The sequence below is a fragment of the Esox lucius genome, chromosome 18, assembly GCF_011004845.1.
Source record: "Esox lucius isolate fEsoLuc1 chromosome 18, fEsoLuc1.pri, whole genome shotgun sequence".
NCBI classification, from domain to species: domain Eukaryota; kingdom Metazoa; phylum Chordata; class Actinopteri; order Esociformes; family Esocidae; genus Esox; species Esox lucius.
This window is the reverse complement of record NC_047586.1, coordinates 3782552-3797770: the sequence shown is the minus strand read 5'-3', so window position 1 is coordinate 3797770 and position 15219 is coordinate 3782552. Positions and strand designations below refer to the sequence as shown.

Sequence of the window (15219 nt, the reverse complement as noted above, 5' to 3'; positions counted from 1 at the left end):
AATCTTCACACGCTGCCTGTTCCCGTCTGCTAGTCAAAGAGGGTTTTCATGCAGTGTTGTGCAAGAAGTGCCTCTTAGCAGGGAGCTATTGTGTTGTCTTCTTACCACCCTGCAGCTAGCCAGTCTTCCCAGTCTGGTGCAGTAAACACACACACAAACACACACACAAACACACTCACAACACATAACACATAACACACGACACATAACACATAACACACGTGCCAAAATGGTGACTGACAGTAGAGAGAGATGGGAACAGGATGGTGTGTCAATAATAAAACACCAGAGGCAGCTACAGCGTGTTGACAACCTAGTTTACTCTCCATAACCACCACACCTTCCTCTGGACTGATGCATTGTGGGTCAACTGGCCACCTGCCAGCTGCTGATGCTGCAGATTCTTCCCATCACCGATGGATGGATGGAGGGATGGATAGAGGGATGGATGGAGGGATGGATAGAGGGAGGGATGGAGCGATGGATGGAGGGATGGATAGAGGGAGGGATGGAGGGATGGAGCGATGGAGGCACATGGATTGAAACAACATGAGTTGCCAGTATCTGTCTGTCTTTGTGTGTGTGTGTGTGTGTGCATGTCTGTCTCGTTCTTTCTGTACGTGTGTGTGTGTGTGTGTGTGTGTGCGTGTGTGTATTTAGTTTGGTACTAGCCACGTGGCCCTAGTCTGTCAGGGCCGACAGCTTCGCGGTCCTCCCTGGCCTGAACCAGCTCAGCTCTTTGAACCGGCCCAGTGGCTCCCTCCTGTGGAGGAGTCAGTACTCAGTCCCATTATGTATGGGCTGTATGGGTCTCGCAGGTACAGAACCAGTTCTTCTCAATGAATTTCCATGACACCGGTTCTCTGGGCAGCTCGACTCCCTCGCTGGTGCGGAACCGGTTCTTCTTAATGGATTCTTGAGGACGTGGGTCTTATTTCACAGCAACAGATCCTGTGGCACAATGAGAGAATACTCTGTTTAAATGGATGGAAGCGAATTGAGCGTTATGTGAAGATCTGAACCGGTTCTTGGAACGTTTGGCTGCATTTTGAATAGTTGGCTTCTTTTCTCCCAGGCCTCCAGGCCAAGACCCAGGAACAACCCAAGTCTGTCTGCTTGTTAGTCCCACTGGCTCATGCAGTAACTATTGGCCTCCTTGGTAAAGATGAGTAAAGAAAGGAATTGCAAAATAGAGGGCATATCATGGCTGCTGTGAAGGGGTCGAATGTAACGCTGTGGGTCTGATTTGCTTCCCAAGGACCTGGGAACGTTGTTGGTATACAAAGTGTAATAGACTCTTGTATCTTTAAATATGTGTTAAAATGGGCTTCTCTGTTTGGGGAATTGTAACATAGTGTCATGTGTCCAACTAACACCCGACCATAGTGTCATGTGTCCAACTAACACCCGGCCATAGTGTCATGTGTCCAACTAACACCCGGCCATAGTGTCATGTGTCCAACTAACACCCGGCCATAGTGTCATGTGTCCAACTAACACCCGGCCATAGTGTCATGTGTCCAACTAACACCCGGCCATAGTGTCATGTGTCCAACTAACACCCGGCCATAGTGTCATGTGTCCAACTAACACCCGGCCATAGTGTCATGTGTCCAACTAACACCCGGCCATAGTGTCATGTGTCCAACTAACACCCGGCCATAGTGTCATGTGTCCTTGCAATCAGAACTATTCATAAATAAACTTCCCATACTGGTTGTCTGGTTTTAGGTTTAGGTGTTTAATTCCTTAACTATAACAACATTGTTCTATTGTCAACTTTAGCTCACGTGGCTTTATTTCAGATAGTCTCCTCCAATGGTGTTCTGTGGTAGGTTACTCAGTATGGGTTAGGGTAAAGGATGAATATTTAGCGAAAGGACAAAGGAGGAATGAAGCGACAGAAGGAAAGAAGGAGGTGGGGGTGGGAGAAAGAGATGGAGTGACAGTTACAGAGATGGAGGGAGGGGTAAAGAGATGGAGGGTGGGGTAAAGTATGTTGTTGGACATTAGCTCCCATTATCAGAAAGGAATTGTTCATTAAATCCAACTTCACCAATCATAATGGGTTTCGTTATCTTTTGTTTATTACCTATTAAATCTCATCTCACCCGTTTTTGTTAAGCTGTGTTCACTTAGCTTCACAATGACATCACTTTTACTGGCTAAATTAAATCTGTTTTTCAAAAATGCTGTTGGATATACCTGGAAATGTAAAAAATAATAATAATCTAAAGAAAAATATTATTACAGAGCTATTGATATAAGGACTGTTTTACAATGGTCTCGTGCCCGGGCAGTTTCCCTTTACGATGGGGTACGACAAACCGAGCTGATGTATTTAACCCTATATCCCCCTGTTGCAGGTACCTAAAACGGTTCAAGGTGATGAAGATCAAGGTCCTGAGGAGTTGGTGTCGGCAGATCCTCAAGGGCCTCCACTTCCTGCACACACGGGCCCCTCCCATTATCCACCGAGACCTGAAGTGTGACAACATCTTCATCACCGGTCCGACCGGCTCCGTCAAGATTGGAGACCTGGGATTGGCTACCCTGAAACGGGCCTCCTTTGCCAAGAGTGTCATAGGTACGACCCCATTGGCCGATCGACTGACCTCTTAACCTTTCGAGGTGGATCTTTAACCTCCCTGCCCAGATCTCTAACAAAGACACACTCCTTCCCCTGTCGCTGCAAATGGTTGAATTAAAAATGTGTGTCCGTTAAATCAGCGTTTTAGGGGCTGAAAAGTGTACTTTAAATACATTTTTAATTTACTTCTAGCTTCTTTTTTTAAAGCATCTACGTCGATTTTTACGTTGAGTCAACCAGAGATTTTCTGTGCCTGGCTCTCCCTCACCACAGTGTGGTCTGGGCCTCCAGTTTCCGCAGGGCAGGATGTGTCAGACAGACTGCTTGAAACTGGAATGCCATCTAGTCTCCTCCATGCTGCCCGTTTTCCGGCGTTTACAAAATGCCTATCAGTCGCCGACTGTCGTGTCTCCATCTGAGGACAATCAGCAGCGCCAGAAAAGAAGCTAATTGGAATGTGTGTTAAGCAGCCGAGCAAACCAAGGCCTCATGAATGGTGGTGTGTTCAGGCTTCCCTGTGACAGCCGCGTCATGATATCACACACATGCTTACAATAAACTCACGTTGGGCCTTCGAGTCTTGAGAAGGTCTGGAATTACTTCTTCAGACCTCTAAGGACTTCCTGGCTAAGAAAGTGTTTCAATAGAAAGTATCCCTCTTCTCTTTGAGCCCCAGCCTGTGGTTTCCTTTAGGCAGTTGTAAAGTTTTATAAGTTTATGAGCATATATAGATAATAAAAACAATATACCGTGGCTTACTGTGCGTAATCATACCCATTGCTGACAGTGATCATTTCTGAAATGGGAGCTTATTCACTATAGTAAACTACATTTTGGGCAGAGCTCAGTTGGATCGGTTCTGATGTAGTGTACTAAATAGGGAATAGGGGTAATTTGGGAGGCAGATTTCTCACTGAAAAAGGTTTGCCTCATCTGTTTTTAAGCCCCCCTCAGCATTTCTAACCTCACCTGATCTCACTGTTTCTATCTGCTTTAACTACCTTTTTTCCACATAATCAACTTTTTTTTGTTTGGTTATAATGCTCTTGAATATTTTAAAACTTCAGGCTCTTCCTCATTCAGCAGTTCTGGATGATGAACATTTCACAAGTACTGCAGCCATGGCAAAAAGTGCTTCTGATGAGTGTAAAATACCTGAAAATCTTTATTTAAAATTTTTTAAACCATCATGAAAGGCCTTGCAGAGGAAACAGTCTGTTCATATTTCTACTCCAACTTTACTGAAGCCGAGTTGCCCACGTGTTTCCCTATTCCCTCTGTCCATCTCTCTCTCCTCTCCCTCTGTCCATCTCTCTCTCCTTGTCCTCTGTCCATCTCTCTCTCCTTGTCCTCTGTCCATCTCTCTCTCCTTGTCCTCTGTCCATCTCTCCTCTCCCTCTGTCCATCTCTCTCTCCTCGTCCTCTGTCCATCTCTCTCTCCTCGTCCTCTGTCCATCTCTCTCTCCTCTTCCTCAGTCCATCTCTCTCTCCTCTTCCTCAGTACATCTCTCTCTCCTCTTCCTCTGTCCATCTCTCTCTCCTCGTCCTTTGTCGGGGATCCATACCTCCTATGGCGTGGCATCAACTAATTTCTCCTGCTCCCCTCTCTGGTCCTCCTCCCCTGTGGGAGGCCCGGGGGAGTTCTGACACCTTGTTTCGTCTCCGATCCGTTTCAAGGTACCCCAGAGTTCATGGCCCCGGAGATGTATGAGGAGAAGTACGACGAGTCGGTGGACGTGTACGCCTTCGGGATGTGCATGTTGGAGATGGCCACGTCAGAGTACCCCTACTCCGAGTGTCAGAACGCAGCGCAGATCTACCGCCGTGTCACCAGCGTAGGTGTACTCCCTCCTCCGCCTCCCCTTCTCAGGGTCTCCTGTCCATCCAACTGTCCGTCTGAGTCTTTCTTTCATTGTCTCTGTCATTTATACTCTCTCTATCACTCTCTTTATCTGAGTCAGTCCCGTTCTCCTGGGATGCCAGACTTAAATTTGGAATCAGCTAGGGTTTCCATAGGGTTTGTTCGTCACAGACTCAGTCCTTCATACAGTTTACAGTGTTTGATTGTTCGGGAGGAGGCCTTCTTTTGGTCCACCCACACGCATTCGTGCCTCCATGAATACCCCAGTAAGCAGCAAAGATTAAACAACATTTACCATGGTTAAGATGACAGAATATTTATCAATTACATGCGTCATGTATAATCTGTTGGCCCGCGCCTCCGCCATGCTGGGTGAGGTTTCTGCATAGTCACGTGTGCTTTCATGCTGTTCATATGGTTTGACAAGGGTCCTGCCGTCAGGTCGAGATTCGCCATTAATGAAGTTCTCCGTCCGCTGCTTAGAGGGTTTCGTTGAAGCCACTCGTGTTGCCTGTGCCAGCCTGACCCCAGATCAGTTTGCCCGGGCTGCTTCTCTGTATGCTGTCGGTTATTGGTAGAATCACCCTAATCTAATACCCCCCCCCCCATCTCTGTTTTTCTCATCTGTTATCTCATGACCTTTAATTTCATGAACTGTTTTCTCCTTCCTCTAGTCGGGTTGTTTACCTCCCTACTCACCCACCCATCCTACCCCTCCCACCACCTCACTCCTCCCCACACACCCCGCTCCTCTGCCCTCCCCCGTCCTCCTCCTGGTTGACGTGTGGAGAAAAGGATCAGTCATCATCTCCGCCTGGTTTGTTTGGAGCTGTGGGCTCCAAGGTGTTGTGTTGGTGGTGGCCAGCAGGGGGAGACAGCGGGTCTATGTCCTCATCTCGAGGGATGAGTTGGGGAAACCTGTCGCTATTTGCATTTCATTATTCCTCTGCTTTTCGTGTAGATCGTTTCAGGTCATTATATTCAGTGATGGAATGGAGGAATTTGTCAGTAGAACCAGTAAAGCCGGTGCAACTCGGTTAGTGTTTTGGTTCTCTAGGAAGGGCAATGCTGAAATACCTTGCATACCATAGAGGGTTTCTGTCTCTTCAGAGGCACATTCCGCCATGGCTGAGGTCTCCACAGTTTTTTGTCACTGTGGCTTTTACCTTTTAACTGAAGTGGAAAGTTAGAGACCGTTCAAGAGGAGAGTGGAGAGTGGAGAGGGAGAGTGGAGAGCTAGAGGGAAAGGGAGAGAGCAGTGCAAGAGGGATGTGGGTGAGGAAATGAGGCACGGGAGGAATGGAGGGAGGAGTAAGTGAGCAAGAGGGACTGTGGAGGGTGGAAGAGAGGGAGAGATGCAGAGGGAGAGATGCAGGCCTTAAACCCCAAGGAGCAAACAACAGTAGTGTTGGATTTCAGTGGCTAGGAAAAACTCCCTAAGAAGGCCGAATTTTAGGAAGAAACCTAGAGAGGACCCAGGCTCAGAGGGGTGACCAGTCCTCTTCTGGCCATGCCGGGTGAGATATTAAGAGTCCAATTAGTCAATTTCTCTGGGCTAAATTCAGAGTCTATTTGATTCTAGACTAGGTCAAATGTATGACCAGGTGGACAAGGACAGGGACAGCAACGGGCCCCCCAAACCAGGTACTCCGCAGGTGTGGACCATGACCTCATCTCCTCCTAAAATGTAAAACTGGAGGATAGTGAGAAAGGTTAGAATTGCATTCCTCATATCCCCCAGCACAACAATATAGCAGCGTAACACCTTGGAACTGAGACGGGGGGGTCCGGCAACACTGTGGCCCTACCCGGGGGAGGCCCCGGACAAGCAGGAAATCAATCCACCCACATTGCCAAGCATCAACCAAAGGGACACCCACCAACCGCAACCACCCTGAATGAGGGCCGAATATTGCCTGCAGCGTACAGCCCAATTGCACAAGTGCGCAACAGAGAGTCAACAACAAGCCAGTGACTCTTCCCCCGAAAGGCATTGGAGGGAGGGCATCCCAGTGGCGACGAGAGCCCACCTGGCAAGACAGCAAGGGTGGACAGTATCAAGCCTACTGGTCACCTTCACGCCCCCGGGCCAGGCTACACCTAATTAAAAACCGTGCTGTAGAGATGAGTTTTTAGTAGACACTTGAAAGTTTGCACTGAGTTTGCATTTCTAACCTTAATTGGCAGATCATTCCACACTAGTGGAGCTCTATGAGAAAAGGCCCTGCCGCCAGCTGTTTGTTTAGAAATTCTAGGTACAATTAAAAGGCCTGCATCTTGTGATCATAGGTTACGTGTAGGTATGTATGGCTGGATCAGAGAGAGATACAGCGAGAGAGATACAGCGAGAGAGATACAGCGAGAGAGATACAGAGAGAGAGATACAGAGGGAGAGATACAGAGGGAGAGATGCAGAGGGAGAGAGAGATGCAGAGGGAGAGAGAGATGCAGAGGGAGAGAGAGATGCAGAGGGAGAGAGAGATGCAGAGGGAGAGAGAGATGCAGAGGGAGAGAGAGATGCAGAGGGAGAGAGGAGATACAGATGGACTAGTGTTCCGTGGTCTACTGTTATGGGGTCTGCTGTTCTTGAGTCCCCTGCCCTGTGTTTTGTCCATGGTGACACTAAAGACTCTGATACCCTCCCCTGCCCTGTGTTTTGTCCATGGTGACACTAAAGACTCTGATACCCTCCCCTGCCCTGTGTTTTGTCCATGGTGACACTAAAGACTCTGATACCCTCCCCTGCCCTGTGTTTTGTCCATGGTGACACTAAAGACTCTGATACCCTCCCCTGCCCTGTGTTTTGTCCATGGTGACACTAAAGACTGGTCCAACACAGATCTAGGAAACATGAGATGCCTCTGGTCTCCGCGGTGGACCTTCTCAGCTTCAGGGGTCTTCACACATGGTGGTCTTTTGCTCTCCTGCACGCATGCACACACACCTCCCCAGTCACGACAATCCCTCATGACCTTATAACCCTGGGTCTGACCTTATAACCCTGGGTCTGACCTTAATAACCCTGGGTCTGCACACTGACCAGGGCTTATGATGCAAACCTGCCATCTGCGAAATACAAGTAGATTTTGGTACGTTCTCTCATACAAACTCTCTCTGATTCTATACAGAGTTGGCAATCTTTGATCCCGGTCTCTCTTTCCTGTCTCTCCTGTCTCTTTCTCTCCTGTTTCTTTCTCTCCTGTCTCTCTCTCTCTGCTGTCTGTCTCTCTCTCTCTGCTGTCTGTCTCACTGTGTTCTCTCAGCCCAGCAGATTGACATTAATTGCATTCTTCTGCGTCAGGCTGTTGCCCCCAGTGACAGTTCCTACACTGCCTGTGAGGAAATTGAGAGAAGCCCAAATGGCCCCCTATCCCCAGGACCCTATCCTCTATCCCCAGGACCCTATCCTCTATCCCCAGTGCCCTACGTTTCAACATGACCCATTGGCACTAGGGTACCACTTGAGACTCACCTACCTCCCAGTTCAGTCATTTGTCAATAATTTCCATTATATTTTGGTTCCTTCCTTTGTTCTCCGTGGTCTCTGATGAATTAATCTAACAGGCCAGGACCCTTAGTAGCAATTAGAACATGTACGGTTAAATGATTTCTTCTCTGAAATGTACAAGGAACGCACAGCTTTGAGAACAGATGTAAAACACAGGTTATAAAGAGCCTTTTACCTTGAGATCAAAATGAGCTCTTTTCTCTTTCCACAATGGAGGTGTCTGCTTTTTCTTTTATCAATATATGACTGGGGAAATTAGTACTTGACTATAACGTAAGATTCACCCCCACATATTGACAATAGCTAGTCCTCCCACACCATCTTCCTCTAAGCCTCTTCTACTCATCTTTGCATCGGTTCCTTTGTAAAAAGTTTTTTTTTTAAATGACTATACCCTTTAATTTCTCTTTTCAATTGTTGGCTGTTCTGCAAAAGGGGGTAGAAAGGTGCCAGCATGGATCCGGCTTTAAAGACCTCTCCTCGCTGAGAGACTTTAATTCGTAATGAGGACTTTTTAATGACCTTGTTATCGGAATACTTCTCTATTCTCCTCTTCTACTAAATTTGATTACCTCTTTGTTCGTCAATCCTTACTTTGTCCGCCCCAGGAATCTCTAAGAGGGAGGTGTGTGTGTTTAAGTGTTTGTGTAAGAGTGTGTTTTAGTGTGAGCATGTGTTTGTGTGAGAGCGTGTTTGTATGAGAGCGTGTGAGAGCGTGTGTTTGTGTGAGAGCGTGTGAGAGCGTGTGAGAGTGTGAGAGTGTGTGTTTGTGTAAAATGTTACATAAGGACGTAGGTTCTGGTTTGGAGGGTTCAGGGAGGGTTAGTAAATATTGAGACAGAACTGTTTTGGATCGGCAAGGCAACACAGAACTTGGCGTCAGGCAGTCAGTCTATCAGGTGATACCAGGTCACTGAGCCCAACTCTCTCCCACCCTGCCTCCTTTACATCCCGGTAAGTCTCTCTCAGCTCCTCACTTTCTCTCTGTCTGCTCTGACAATACTTTTCCTTCACTTATTTCAGGTGTCAGCTGTCCTGGTGGGTTTTTTCGGCGAATGTCTTTTAAGCGATAAAGCAGAGAAGAGACTCAGGGTTCAGACAGGCACGGATTCAGTTTGTTGCGTTCCTAGTTAACGTGCTAGATCCAATTTACTTGACATGTTCATATGGAACCAAAATGTGGACTGAAGACCTCGATCACACCTACAAGATAACTGCGTTTGGTACACCGTTGTACATTGATTTCTATTAGGGCACTGCGTTTGCCTTGCATCATGGCGTTGTAGAGGCAGTTGCCGTGCGTTGTAGAGGCAGTTGCCGTGCGTTGTAGAGGCAGTTGCCGTGCGGTGTAGAGGCAGTTGCCGTGCGGTGTAGAGGCAGTTGCCGTGCGGTGTAGAGGCAGTTGCCGTGCGGTGTAGAGGCAGTTGCCGTGCGGTGTAGAGGCAGTTGCCGTGCGGTGTAGAGGCAGTTGCCGTGCGGTGTAGAGGCAGTTGCCGTGCGGTGTAGAGGCAGTTGCAGTGCGGTGTAGAGGCAGTTTCAGTGCGGTGTAGAGGCAGTTTCAGTGCGGTGTAGAGGCAGTTGCCGTGCGGTGTAGAGGCAGTTGCCGTGCGGTGTAGAGGCAGTTGCCGTGCGGTGTGTTTGGTCCTGTTCTGAACCTCTGGTTCTGCTTCCTTGGCCCTGGGAGTCCTGCCACATCACTTGCAGAGTTAGAACAACACTGCAGGGAATTAATTGACCAGGACTTTTTTGCTGCTTGCAGTGTTTCTGTTTCCAGTGTTTCTGTGGTCCCCAACACACACACACACACACACACTTACTGTGTTATGAAGAATATTACACTCTACCAGAATTGAAACCTGTTGGTCTTTGACTGAATTCCCCCCCACCCCCCCGACTTCCCCTCCCTGCTGGATAATGAGGTGACCTGTGTTGATCTGTTGGCCGCAGGCTACAGTTTGCACGTTTGACTTAACGGCGTCTTTTGTCCTCACCTCCCCAGGGAGTCAAGCCGGCCAGCTTCGACAAGGTCGCCATACCAGAGGTGAAGGAGATCATCGAGGGATGCATCCGCCAGAACAAAGACGAGAGGTGTGCACGCACGCACGCACACACACGCAAACTGCCGCTCTGTAATTCCACACATATATTTCCACTATTTGTGGACAGTAATAACAAAGGTTTTTTTTCCTTTTCAATCCCGGTTCCTGTTGAACCGAGTCGAGAGAAACGGCGCCTACTTTTTCCTACATATCAGTCTGTAGAAGATTTACAGGTTTTCTTTTATCTTAACGCTACAAAGAGATGCCTCCACATCTGTCACGTCAGTTTCAAGGTCTTCTGATGTGAATTTGGAGGTCACCTAACGCAACAAGGCCTTGGTCTGGTGTGACCCTCTGTCCCGGAAAGACTCCTTTCTCATACGAGCCACTGAAAAATGCTTAAGGCGCAGTATTAACGCATTGAAATATGAAATGGGAGTGCTAGTTGTTTAACAATTCATGAATACTGGGAGTCAAAAATGTGTAAATGTTTTCAGTTGCTTAAGGCCTTAGCAGATCTGTGCTCTATGTTGCTACAGTATAACATCTCGTAGGGTTTATATATCAGACAATAATGGCATCTAGCACTGATGCCGCTGACTTAAGATAAGAAAAGGCTGAGGAAGCTTTTTGCGTCTAGCTACTAACCATAACGTTTTCGATGTTATTTTTCTGGCCGTTGTCATTCTCCGTGTACCTCTTGTTCATAGTGATGTGCTGTCAAGGTCTTTGAATCACGTAAACATTGAGGTTTCGCAGCTAATTGTTGGCCGTTTCCACTACATCCTTGGGGCTCTGCTCCTTCGTCATGTTCCTGGTCCATGACACTAATCTGTCATGTCAAGTTTTTACCTCGACATCGCTCTTTGTTGGCCACTTAACCCTGATTCATTGGAACAGACACTTGGCATGTGGAACAAACACGGAATCCTCTTCTGCCCTTGTTTCCTGCCAGACTAGGCGCTAGGCGGTACCGTACCACTACCCACAATGCATTTAACTGGCGAGGCTCCTGTGATTCATCCCTGTGCTACTGGGGTGAACACTGCTTTCATTCAGTACCTGATGTGTTTTTTGCGTGTGGGGTCTGTAAGGGTCTCCACGATGCTAGCCCTGCCCTGGGAGCCTAGCTGCCTCTGCTTCTCTGTTCCAGCTGTCTGTGGGCTACTTTCTGCCTCTGCTCTACATGAGTACCTTATCCCCAATAAAACTCAGTATCATCTGGTAATAAATCCCAATGATACACCCAGGTCCAATGCAATCACATGCAGTTACATTAGTCACACAGGATCGTGTGATCGTGACCATGTCATTTAAGTGGAAACGTTATGCTGTTCGTCACAGGCAGAAAGCGGGACATGTGAGGTCATTAAGACGTGAACAAAGCGCAGGGACTTCCCTTTGAGTCCGCCCACAACTGCTGTGTGTTCTGTCCTCATTCGGCTCAGTCGTGCGAAGCGTACTCAATCCAATAAAGCAAGATTGTCACTAAACAAACCTCTTTCCCCTCCTCTCTTGCTCTCGCTCTCTCTCTCTCTCTCTATCTTCCCGCTCTGGTCTCTTCTTTCGTCTCTCTCGTTCCCACCCTCTCTCACAGATACGTTATTAAGATCCTGCTGAGCCATGCATTCTTCCAGGAGGAGACTGGCGTGCGAGTGGAGCTGGCCGAGGAGGACGATGGGGAGATGATCGCCATCAAACTCTGGCTGAGGATAGAAGACGTGAAGAAGCTGAAGGGCAAGTACAAGGACAACGAAGCTATCGAGTTCTCCTTCGACCTCAACAAGGACATCCCCGAAGATGTGGCTCAGGAAATGGTACGAATTATTCAAACATTTTGGATTCATGTATTTTGGATTGATTCACAAACCTCATCGCTGATCAGGTAATCTTTGGTGAACGCTGGTACATTGTCACCAGTGTTGTGGTCAATATTATTTCATTTCCAAAATGTAGAATTGCATTGGTTTTTACTTCCTTGAATTACCCAAGCCGAAAAGGCATTGACCTGATAGTTCCTACCCCTCGCCCCGCCACGACAGGTGGAGTCTGGCTATGTGTGCGAAGGAGACCACAAGACGATGGCCAAAGCCATCAAAGACAGAGTGTCTCTGATCAAGAAGAAGAGAGAGCAGAGGAAGCTGGTCCGAGAGGAGCTGGAGAAGAGGAATCTAGAGCAGCAGAAAGCCCAACAGGCTCCCAAGCAGAGCCAGGTACCCCCCCAGGGCCAACCCAGCGCCCCGACCCAGCCCCCCGGCGTCCCGGCCCAGCCCCCCGGCGTCCCGGCCCAGCCCCCCGGCGTCCCGACAGACCAGGAGGAGTCGGAGGTGGACCCCCACCAACACCAGCTGAAGTACCAGCTGGACCACATATCGACGACATGTAGGTACACTGCTCACAGGGTCTCAGGGTCATTATTCAGCTTCTGGAATTAACTAGAATCAACAGGTTTCCCGGGAAACTCTCCTTGGGCCTTGAAACATAACCGTCCATGTGTTTTGTGTGCCCTCACCCCGCTACAGCGGACGGAGCCATGGACGCTGGCCCGGGTTCCTCCATGTTTACGGAGTCCCATCAGCAGACCTTGTCCTATAGCAACACCCCCGCCCCCCCGCAGCAACAGCAGGGCCAATCACAGGCCCCCTACCCTGCAACCTGCTCCCAGCAGCTGAATGCCTACCAACAGCAGACCATGGTGAGTGACGTCAGCAAAAGAACACTGATGTGAATTGCCGTGGGGTTTGTAGTTCTGCGATGTTGTAACCATTGCAGGTTTATTTGGAATTGGAACTAGAAAATTCCCTTCGTTTTTTGAGGATGCATTTGAAGTTTGGCACTTGGATAGTACATACGGTACCTTAATTCATTTCTCGGCTTCCCGCCTCTCCAAACTCTGTGTCGTCTTGCCAAATCCTAGGTTAATTGTCCATAGAATTTGGCATGGAGGCAAAGGCAGATCTTAGACCAGGCAAATAGTTGCAGAAGTTCTCGAATTGCACATTTCTTGGCAAAGGAGTGGGGGGTGGGGGTGCAACAGCTTTGTTTTAACCCACTTAACTTTTCAGTAATGAATCAGAACAAGCTCACAGTGGCTTAGAAACCCAGAGATTGTGTTTACAGTTCCACATTGAACAGTAACACAAACTTAAAGTCTTCTGTTTGCCAAGAGGTCCCAAACCTGATCTCTGGAACGGTTTTCTTCACTGTATTGGAAGGAGTAGTGGTAAAGTAAAAGGTTTTAGTAGGCTGCCATGTCTCCATCTGGGAAACAGCTGTTTGTCATGCAAACATATCAGGGCGTAAAAGAACAATCACCAAAATACAAATTAGGGAAATCCCAGAACTAGTCACGCAAAAACAATGATTGATCTTTGTCCAAAACACAAAAATTAAGGAAGCACAAACAAACATGCTCAAGAGAAAAATATTTGATCCACATCTAAAATATTTAGCTTAGCCACGAATGACAAATTCCTGTCTCCTGAGAACGGCCGTCCATGGAGCTGTTTTTTTTAGCTAGTATTAGCAATTTGTACCTCAGTGCCATGTTGACATAGTTTCATCCACAGAGATGGATAGAGACAGCATCCCTTTTATAGTTTATTTTTTGGCGTCTGTGAGCGCATGGGCAGCGCCAAGTGGGAGTGATCTATTCAATCAGATTATCCCTCCCGATGACCTGATTGGACATGACTACTTTAGGGTCATCAGCAGGGATCAGCCAATTACGGTGGAAGTCCAGTCCAGTTGACTACATTAAACTAGTGGAAAGCCTCACTGTTGCACTGCAAAAAAAATAAACGCCTTTTAGACACTATTGTGCCTCTATCAGTCTCTGTGTGTCAGACAGCGAGTCCCTTCTGTTGATAGTGGTTGCCGGTAAAAGCCAAATGTTTCAAGCAGTGGCATGTTCCCGCCGTGCCTCTGCAGGTCCCCAAATCTAGAACCCTTGTCCCGCTAGGCAACATGAACAGGTTGTAGGTTGGCCATCTTTAAAGAACATAGAGACTGGGCTCTGAAGTGTATACTTCGACAACGCCCAGCCATTGTTCCTCAGGTTAAGACAGATGTAAATATCATTGACCCAAATGTTAGAATAAGCTTTCGTTCATGGGTCTTTAGGTCTTCCGATACGGTGACCTACAGGTAAGTACGGAAAACAGCCTGCAAGTTAAGGAAGTGAGTTTGTGTTTTGACAGTGCAGTGCATCATGTACCTCCTCCCTCTTCTGTTTCCATGGACGCGATGCTGGTTCGTTTGGTTTTCTGAACAGAACGATGCATCTTGGAGAAACAAAAAGCCTCCCTGAAAGTAAACAAACTCGGCAATTTGAGTTTGTTAGCTTTTTATTGTGTTGCCTCGTTCGGTTCCGTTTTTTTGCTGCATTCCTAGCCCCTGTACCGAGCGGATGTCGTTCTAGTACAGTACCCAGCAACCAACACTTTATTCTGCTCTGGCCTATTCCCTCCCCCAAACAATCATCGATGATACATTTTATTCGTAGTTCTGTTACTGTGTTGGTATTTATAATTTTTTCCTCAAATAGGCAGTTAGCTGTGCATACTGTCAGGACCTCCATCAATCCCATTGTAGCTACGTCAGAGGTGCGGGTTGTTACCTGCCACGCTAGGCTTTCAACACTCGGTCAGACATGGTCGTTGGCAGAAAGACTCAGACAGGGGTCCTCTTAATGGACCCAACTCTGTCATCTCTAAATTCTACTACTAGTGTGTTGTAACTTATTATGAAGCGCTTATTTGAAACTCCGAAAGCCGATTGCTGTGGATATAGGAGGCCATGTACCACTCGTAGGTCTAAAACAGTATTATGGCCAAAATGGCCAATATACCATGGCTAAGGTCTCTATCCAGGCACTCTCCATTGTTGTTGTTCCTAAGTGCAGCCCTTAGCTCTGGTACATATTACCAGAATTTGCCTTATTGGTTAATTAGATACTGGCCAGATGCTGATTGGCTGAAAGCTGTAATTTCTGGCTGTGGTTATATATATTAGGAAATAATAGCAATAATGCACACCTGGGGATTGGACATTTCCTGATCCAACCCTAAATCGTGTTATATTTGCCATACAGCTCACTTCCTCTGGCCTTTTGGCTTAATTAGACCTTTCTACAGTTATGGTGTTTTTGCCATGAAAGACATCTGAGTTAAATCCACTTGTTCAAGCGAATCTGCTATTATTGGCATTTAACCACATTAAT

General features: G+C 47.5%; 1 protein-coding gene across 11 annotated transcripts in view; it reads left to right on the top strand.

Annotated features, from left to right (window-relative positions):
- The window catches only part of wnk1b (WNK lysine deficient protein kinase 1b), a 106986-nt gene that overhangs the window by 57904 nt on the left and 33863 nt on the right, over positions 1–15219 (top strand). For all 11 annotated transcript variants that reach the window (XM_029114517.2, XM_029114515.2, XM_029114518.2 and 8 more), the window contains 6 exons: positions 2367–2587; positions 4268–4425; positions 9959–10047; positions 11596–11815; positions 12041–12380; positions 12521–12693. In XM_029114517.2, coding sequence (XP_028970350.2) covers positions 2367–2587; positions 4268–4425; positions 9959–10047; positions 11596–11815; positions 12041–12380; positions 12521–12693 — 1201 coding nt within the window. The remainder of the gene's footprint in view (positions 1–2366; positions 2588–4267; positions 4426–9958; positions 10048–11595; positions 11816–12040; positions 12381–12520; positions 12694–15219) is intronic.